Source organism: Grus americana, chromosome 1 (genome assembly GCF_028858705.1).
Source record: "Grus americana isolate bGruAme1 chromosome 1, bGruAme1.mat, whole genome shotgun sequence".
Classification (NCBI taxonomy): Eukaryota; Metazoa; Chordata; class Aves; order Gruiformes; family Gruidae; genus Grus; species Grus americana.
The window spans coordinates 76,588,858-76,597,958 of record NC_072852.1 but is presented as its reverse complement, the minus strand read 5'-3'; the positions used below and the strand labels follow the sequence as shown (position 1 = coordinate 76,597,958).

Here is a 9,101-nt window from a genome sequence, read left to right as displayed (position 1 = left end):
GTAGTCCTTGCCCAACATAACATGCAGAACCATTTTATATCTTGCTCATTACTTTTGTTTTCTTCCCATAATGCTTTATCTCCATTTATTCTCTTGTCTCAACTAAAGTTTCCTTTTACAGCTCTCTTGCACGTAACCTGATATGTTTGTTAGCAGCTGTTATGTCGGGTTTTTTCTCCCCCTACCCTCCCTCTCCCCAGTATTAAAAGTTTGGAGGCAGTCAAGACTTCTCAGGGAGGATACAATGCCTTTTTCCCAAAGGCATTTGCCTCCCTTTTTTTTTGTACTGAAAGCTGAGGTGCTAAACAGTACAGACACAGTAATCCTGCATGCCCTATAATTCCTGCATGAGTACCCCCCAAGGAGATCAGTACTATTACACACTGTTTTTTAAACAGGGATGTTTAAACCCCACCAGGAGGGGCTGGTCAAATCATCACATCTCTAATACAGGGGAAAGGAATCCACATCTCCAAGCCCAAATCTAACGCTTTGTCCATTAGACAGATGGAGCGAATCGGTGTTTCTCCCCTTTCTTCACGACAGAGCCCAACAAAAGATATACAACCTCACCGACTGAGCTGCCAACTGTAAAAGAGCAGGTGAACATTTACAACAGCTAGTCCAGCAACACAACACACAAGAAGTAGGGGTCACGCATGTTGCGGTATTAGTCACTCAAATATTACATTGTTTCTCAAGGAAAAAAAGAGCAATTTTGGCTCTCTATTGTTACTTGTTTTCAACTGTATCGCAAACTGCATCTCTATTAAATTGGCAACATTCACTAAACTAGACTCAGGTAAAGTACTGAAAAGCCTAATTCCTTAAGGATCAGCAGGCTAAAGACATATCTGAATTGCTCTTATCTCTCTATATACAATAGTGGCATGTGTAACTTTCAAGGTTATGACAGCATGTCCAATATATAGAAGTAGGTAGTTTTGATCAGGAAATGAGCAGCTACGTGGCAATAACCAGCATCCTACAATAATGCAAGGCTCAAAAATACAGACAATGACTAACAGTTCAACACCAAGCTCAGGCATTGAACCCTACATTATCTAGTGGTTGGTTTGTTGGGGTTTTTTTAAAAACATAAAAAGAGATGTTGGTACTTCTACAATCCTAACACAAGGGGCAAAAATTTATTCAGTGTGTGAAGATAAAAACCAAGAAACTCTCTAGGGCATGTTGGGGATGACAAGCCTGTTGCTGCTTCTCATCACAGCATTCACATGGCAGCCACTGCTTACAGTGAAAAGCAACATTACATAATAAGTTATTTTCAGTTTCCCCATTGCTAATTTCTTCCCAGTCATCCAATGCTTCCTCATTACTGTCTGCTTTAAAGGCATTCACCAGTTGCCACGAGAATGCAGAATATTAGCAGACACAGAGAAATGTCACAAGCAAGTAAGAGTAAGTGTGTCAGAGGCAATAATGGTGTCAAAGACCCACTCGTGAATTACAAACAATAATAAATACAATAATAGATACCTGCAGATTAATATTTTTTTAAATGAGATGCCAATGGCAAGAACACTTACTCTGCAAACATCAGAGTTAACTTATCCCTTTACTTGCTCTGTAAAGTGTGGTAAACCAGCCAAGTAGTAATACAAATGTTTAATTACCATTTCTGTTAATTAAAACAGATGGCCACCACTGTATTTACATCATTGCCTAGCACTGTCTCTGGCAGCGCTGCCACGGAACTCTGGCAAATTCAGGTGCGTCTGTGTTTGAACCTTATAAAAAATACACCAAGAACGTAAAAGTTTGAAAGTAGGAGTAAGCAAATTACACAAATCCTCTTAATATATTTTCCCACTGAATTTCCTTTAGGGACTAAGGCCAGTGTAATGAAGATAACAAATCAGACTGAAGTCAGACATATTTATGAACAGAAAAGAAAGCTCAGAAATTAATATTTTAAGTCAAAGAAACATATATCAATACACGTAATTGTAGAACAGAATGACTGATTCTCATACAAAACCTTCAGTTCAAGCTTTGATAAAAGACATCATTACAGACAATCAGAGCACTCCCGAGTTACACTCGGAGCTCCCCGTGGACCGAGAGCCGTGTTTCCAACGCGTCTTTCCACAGTTGGGTTTTGCGAGGGCGCGCTGCCCTCTGGCGCTACGAGTCTGGCAGGGGCTGGCTGTGCGTACCGCTCCTCGTCTTCAGCTGTGACTGGGCGATATCTGCCAGGGCGCTCTGGATCTTTTCCAGCAGCATATCCCCACGATAAACGACCTCTTCCAACCGGGCAGCTGCTTCGTGATTTTCTTCTTCTAATCGATACAGACTGGCAGCCTTTAAAATAAAAGGGAGAAAAGTAACAATCTTCAAATACAATACAAAATTTACTTCGCTGCTGAAGGATGGTGATGAAATCATTAGCGCTCCCCAGAAAAGAGAAGGATTCTCTCTTTAGCCCCTGAATTACATACTAGCAACTCCTTACAGGTTGTGACCTAAAACAGTGCATATCCACACGGAGTAAACACAAAACCCCTCACCAAATAGAGATGTCAGCTTCTTTCTGACTCTTGGCAAAGTACAGCTTTTCCCGATGAGAGGTGAGTATTTATCCCCCTCCCCACCCCCTTACTGAAAGATGCTCAGCAAGATGTAAGTGTAACTTATTTAAACCTTTCTGTTAAATAGCATATTTCAGATTTAACCTTTTTTTCCCCCCAATATTTTGTTTCAGAACCAAACTGCTTTTCAGATAGCCAAAATTTAGTGAAATAAATTTGATAAATATTTTAAAGTATTAAAATACTTTGAAGTTAAAATGTTTTAAAACTACTTGTTCTAACTGGACAACTGAAAAGACAAAACAAAATAGTTTCAAATTGATATTTTTTAAAGCCATTATACAGGTCCTTAAGAAGTCATGCAAATTGGCTAACTGGCAAATTCTATCCACGTATTCACCTCATGTTCTCCAACACAGATGTCTGTAGTGAGGGTTAATATAAGCATGAAGGACTTGATTGCCCTTGGAGGAAGGGTCAGAGAAGGAAGATGGCAAAAGGTAAAAGTTTGAAATTTAGAATCCAGCTCAATTATTTGAGTCTCAGTTGTGAAATAGTTAACTGCAGGTAACCCACAGATTTGAGCAGAATATGTACTGCCAACTTCACCACAAGGGAACTCAAAAGGGACAGGTAAATTGTGTTGGGCATTAGTGTGGCAGCCCTTTTATCATTTAAGACAAGCCTCAGATTTGACATGCATACCAAGATAACCTTAGGTGGATCTATTTTTCTTTTAATACTAAGTTCATCTCTATTAGCCAGGTATCTATCTACCACTTCTCAACAAAACCTATACTGCATATTTTAGAGTGTTTCAAGCACCTTCAAAACAGGTTTTTTAAAGAATGTCACAATATTTATCTTTAATACTGCACCAAATTAAACAGAAAATAAAAATCAAAACTAAAATCAGCAAGTGATGGAATCCAAGCTAACTTAACTCAAAACCACATCAAACAAAAAAAGATCAGAAATTCTTGTGAAATGAGATTCTGCATTAACAGAGCAAGAAACTGTTTGAGTATCACCTTTAAGGAAAGCATGCCCCTACTGGATATCCAACTCTTCTTTCTGGAGCACGCTGCTTTCCCTGCATCAGCTGTCACTATGATCAGACCCTGCTCAATCATGGAAGAAGCCTGTAATTTGTCTGCAGCAGGAAAGCTGTCTTCAGCTATTAAATATGCAGTTACATGAAATGATGCTAGTGTTAACGGGCCCAATTAGTATGTTCAGCAATTATTGTGACTAGTAAGATTTCCAAATTTAACCTCTTCTGTTTAAAACCAAATGCAATGTCACTGTCAAGTCATCTGTATTTGGCCCAGCAGGCACCTCTAGTATTAGTCTTTTGCAAAATGCCTTTGAATAGTTACAGATTATCAACCCAGGTGTAAAACCTTCAGGTGATCTTAAAGCAATTCCAGCATTCTCAGAGAAACAGCATTCTTTGCATCCTTGTTGCATTCTAAAAAGAAAATACTTGATGTAAACCTAGCAGAGGCAAAAAGAAGATGCTGTTTAATAGGCAAGATCTGTAGAAATAACAAGGAAAAAACCCAAACCCACCAACAAAAAAATCTCAACAAAGTGGCATTCCTTAAATTGTGGGTCCAAGGTATTTTTTGGAATTGAGAAAGAGCTGAGCATTGTGAAAAGATTCACAAGCTGTTTGCAGCAGTTCAGCTCCTGTAAGGTGGGGAATGGAGGCTGTGATACTGGCTGCGACTGCTAATAGCTGCCTGGCCAGTAGCTGCTGCCTGTTCCCATGCTCTTCCTAAAGAGAGAAGGAACCAGAAACAAAAGCACTGAGTTTATCTGGTTGGTCCAAAGGAGGTCACCCTATTACTGACAAGTGAAAGTGTTTTGTGACGGAGCTGGAGAACTTAAAGGATACCCTGCAAACCCTTTAACAACCAGCAACATTGTGGAAGAACAAAAGGCTTCAGTAAAGTGTTGGCTCTGCAGCTGCAAAATAAAACACGCTCCTAATGAGCAAGAGAATGTGAAAGATTATCTGAGGTTAAAAAACCAACAAAAACCCCACAATGAATCAGTACTCTTGCATCTATTGTATCAACATTTGAACATCTGGTGGAAAAAAAAAAGGGGTAGCAGTTTCCAGTATAATCTTATTTAGAACTAGTTGCAAGTTCAGTATTTCCACTAAGCCTATACTCACAGGCTACCCTCATGAAAAATTCAGGCCTATATTAAAGACATTTTTCAAGATTACATTCAAGATTACTCTCAACATAGAGAGTAAAAAAATGTGTTTTAAGAAAGGAAGACATTTAGCCTTGTTACATTTTGATATTTTAATTAAGAACACTCACCTGCAAAGCTGCCGTTGATTCTTCACTAGGCAGGGAATCTATTAGAACATCAATATCTTTCGCAGTTCGTGCAATCAATGCTGCGAACAGTTGGGCGTACTCTTTAAAAAAGAAAAGTCAGCCCACTCAGTACATTATTAGAAATAAGCACAATTCTGCATACACAAAATTCTACAGACTTGAAGTAAGCAGGTGTTAGAAGTTCTCCTACGTGAAGAAAACAACAGTATCACAACTGATGGGAACGCAACCATATTAGATGAAGGTAATTTGATTCCAAGCCTAGATGAAACAAGGTAACTGCTTATACCAAGGGCTAGGCTTTGTACAAATGAGAAAATAGCTAGAACTCCATCATGGTTAGCCTGTTAAGAAATCACTAGTACCAGTATTAAGTGTCCTAGTCACTACATTAAGTATTGAGAAGTAGCTAGAAACTCATTTAACTTTTCAATCCTTGCCTTGAAATCTACCACCAGACAAATAAAGGAACATGAGAAACAATGTCAAGGTAGCGATTCAAACAGATGGATCATTTAAATCATGTTAAGCAACAGATCTTTAGTGAAAGAATTTGAGGGGTTTTAATTTAAAAAAGAATTCCTATTCAGCCACAGAAAAAGTTAAATTGCCCCTGAGAAATGGAAAAGGATTGGAAGTTTATAACAGACCTTAATTTAGCTGCTGTATCACTGAAAGAACTTCATGGACTTTTATTAATAAGAGGCACCATAAGCCAGAAACAAAACCTTTCTGTATGGAATTGCATCCATTCAATTTGAATTAAGTTTGTTACTATTGTTAAAATACTGAAACAGCCCTTTTCAATTTATAATTTAAGATCTTACATATTTATGTTGCTTGGTTCATGAACAATTTGTGGAAGCAAGAGAGGAAATACTTTCTAATGGCAAAAAATCTATAGAAGAGATTGACATTCTCAAAGGTACGCTTGACTTTAATTTAAAAAAGCAAGTAACAAACCCAATGCATCCATTTAAAGCTTACTCAAGGTCACCACAGGGTTTTTCTGTAAAGAGTTTTAAGGCCTTCGTATTAAGGCTTTAAATATCTAAAGACACATAACCGGTAGTTTTGTTTTGCCTTATCAGCATTGCTAACGTGGCTGTATGATTTACTAAAGTCACTATATTCAGAGTTTTAGGAAAAGACAAATCAAAAGAGAAGTCAGTCATGACCTACCATTTTAAGACTTTAACAAAGCCTCCAGCTCCTGGCACCACACTGATGCTGACACCTGGGAGAGCAGCAGGTGAGGTGAGGAAGCAAACAAGCCTTTCAGCTGGCTCTTCCACCTAATTCCAGTATCAGAGAGCAAACCACCACAGACCAATGAAGAACTAATATTCAGCTGTCCTAGAAAGTGCATCACTGTGCTCCAAATAAGCCTCCCCTGATATCCTAATAGACAAACCTAATCTGATACAAGTTATATGTAAAATTTTCTTGGGGAAAAAAAAAAAAGAAAAATATTCAACATTAGAATAACATAGTTATTTAAATACTAACTTAAAATTCTCAACTCAGAGAGAACTTTTACTTTGCTTGCCAATTTCAGTGTCTTAGATCAGTTTCTTGTCTCTCAAAAAACCACAAAACCCAAAACAACAAAAACAAACCAGCCAACAACAAAACCACAGACAGGGAGATTCAACATGAATTCCTTAATTAACTACATAAGCAGATGATACATGGAAAACTACAAAAATTAAAAGTTTATGGCACAGAGAATTTTAAACTCATACATGATTTCACAAAATTAACACTAATTTTTTCTAAAAAGACTTCTTGGAAGTAATGGACAACTCCCTAACAACCTCTTGCAGCACTATTAAAATGGCTTATAACTGTAAAGCTACAGTGCAAAGAAACCAGCACAAGAAATACATTGTAATGCTTGCTTAACACTTAAAGTTACATTTCCACTATCACAATCTTATGCAGCAAGTACAGCTGACATCAATTTACAACTTAACTTCAGTCACTTCACCAATTACTGAAACAGAGCACAGATTTCTTATTATAGCATGTACTACATCAGAACATGTTTGCATTTTGTTAGGAGATGTGGAAAGTAAGACTTGCCTTCTGTTGGATTAGCAGGCTGATCTTTGTTTATTGCTGTCTGAATGTTGCTGAAAGAGGCTGGGGGGCCACACTGCTGCAACACTCCAATGGCATTGCAGAATTGGTCTGCGAGCTGCAAGCAGTAAAGAGATCGCTAACTTATTTCAGCACTAAAGCTATTTCAATTTTATTTTGCATCCCAGCGGACCCCACGCATCAGCCCGCCCCCACCCCAACGTTAGGTGGGAGCACACCCCCGTACCCCATGGTGACACCCCCCTACCTGGGGGCTACCAGCGCTCGGGGCTGCGGGCAGGAGACCGCGGGGGCGGGGAGAGGGATCGCGCCCCCTGACACACACAACGGCCAGACCCGGGCGCAGCAGCAGAGGCCGCGGGGGCAGGAGAAGAGGGAAGGGACGCGACCCAGCACCAGCCTGCCCTCCCCACCGGTAAGAGGAACGACAAGCGCCGGAGGAAAAGAGAGCAGCACCCTCCTCACCGAGTTCACCGCATCCTGCAACTGCGTTAACCGATCCGCCATGGCGCCGTCGCCACCGCCCACCCGACAGGGCGGCAGCAAGCAGCGCAGCCAATAGGGCGCCTAGATGTTGGGTAGGCAGGGGAGGGGCGGGGCGGGGGCTTCCTTCCGGTGGGGCAGCGCGGGCCTGGCGCGCCCCCTGCAGGCCGGGAGGAGTCCCGGTCCCACCTCGGGTTAGGTGGTGTGGCCGGGCAGCAGCACCGGCAGCCCCGCGGGCAGCCCCTTCAGGGCCACAGGAAGCCACTTTCTGACACTTCTCTGCTTTCTCGCCTGTGTTTCGCAGCTGCTGAACTGCAGGGCTGGGGCCAGGCAGGCCCCGGCTTTGAATAACGTTGTGCTTCGTTGTGGGAAGCACCCGAAGGGGAGCACCGTGGCAAAGGACGGAAGGGCACTGCAGTGGGTGCTGCTCATCTGGAGCAACTGGCATGTCAAACCCGTTATTTCTCTCAGAAATGCCAGTCCGTGATCATTATTGTAGCAGGGTTAAAAAAGAAAACAAACCCAAAACCTAATTCCTGCGTCAGCAGCACTAGAAGGCCAGTGTGCCAAGGAGCGCGCAGCTCTTGCTGTACAAGAGTCGCTCCGACACTGGCTGAAGGCAGCACCGCCACAAAACTACTGTGCCGTAGACCAAAACCTACCGCACATTTCTAAGGGGTTTACAACTGTTACTGATGTCAACGGGTTCTTTCCAGGATTTCCATGAACTGGATGGATGCTGGACTGAGCCTGGAATAAGTGAGGCTCATGGCACGAGACAAGCCTCTCACGGGCACCGTTTGTGACCAAAAGCCACGGGTGAGCACTTTGAATGCTGAGCCGTGAATAAACAGTGACTGAGGTCAACTATGACAGTGGCAAACGCTAAACCAGACTTTTAATATCTCAAGGATTTTCACTTAAAGGAACCTTGTTGAGCAGAACAAAAATAACCTCAGCAAACTAGATAACCTGAAGGAGAAAGGCTGCTTTCCTAAGCGCAGTAAGCAAAGGCGGGGAGAACTTGCACCCGTTTATCTGAAATATCTATGAACATGGAGCAGCATTCATCTCTGTGTTCTTCTTACGCCAGACTGACAGCTTCCTTTTGCATTTTAACTGGAAACCGGATTGAAGCAAGCTGGGGAAAACAAAGTAAACAAAACAGGGGTGACCATACAAGGCTTTTTAGAGCCTGGGTTACAGCACGTATTCATAAATGAGGCCCCAAAGTGAAACATACTCCTCTAAAAAAAAGAGACTTTTAATTTGCTTTCTGTTTTCTCCTGCCACATGCCCATGAATCACCTTCATGCTCAGAGGTGCCTTGGGTCTGAGGCCTCGCAGCGTTTCTTACTGCTGTTTATAAGCCAAAACCACCCGGAAGATACATTAAAAAATTGGGGGAAAAAAAATAATTAATAAAAATTCGACCCTCCCCACTTCGACCTGGAGACCGTCCCAAGCCCTTCACCCGCTCCTGTAACTACCACACAGCCGGCGGAGGATAAAAGCCCGTTGGGGGCGGCAGTTAGAACCGTTACCTCAGTCTGTCCCGTGCAGGTGGGTGGGGGGGTTTACAGGAACAGCCTCCACCGGGCGG

The 9,101-nt window shown here is 41.8% G+C and overlaps 1 protein-coding gene across 1 annotated transcript; it reads right to left on the bottom strand.

The window, feature by feature from the left end:
- Positions 1-578: 578 nt before the first annotated feature.
- On the bottom strand, positions 579-9,062 carry MED21 (mediator complex subunit 21). Its single transcript, XM_054813204.1, has 5 exons — positions 9,043-9,062; positions 7,481-8,639; positions 6,998-7,112; positions 4,892-4,992; positions 579-2,325 (listed from the first exon to the last, which is right to left on the bottom strand). The coding sequence occupies exons 2-5, from the start codon at positions 7,520-7,522 to the stop codon at positions 2,149-2,151; spliced, it is 435 nt and encodes a 144-aa protein (XP_054669179.1). The 5' UTR covers positions 7,523-8,639; positions 9,043-9,062; the 3' UTR covers positions 579-2,148.
- Positions 9,063-9,101: the final 39 nt, after the last annotated feature.

Excerpts from the sequence above, each read along its gene's own strand:
- MED21 (XM_054813204.1), bottom strand. The coding sequence starts at position 7,522 with ATGGCGGATCGGTTAACGCAGTTGCAGGATGCGGTGAACTCG. Across the intron at positions 4,993-6,997 it reads GCCTGCTAATCCAACAGAAG|AGTACGCCCAACTGTTCGCA; the intron begins GCAAGTCTTACT and ends TCTTTTTTAAAG. Across the intron at positions 2,326-4,891 it reads AATCAACGGCAGCTTTGCAG|GCTGCCAGTCTGTATCGATT; the intron begins GTGAGTGTTCTT and ends TTTATTTTAAAG.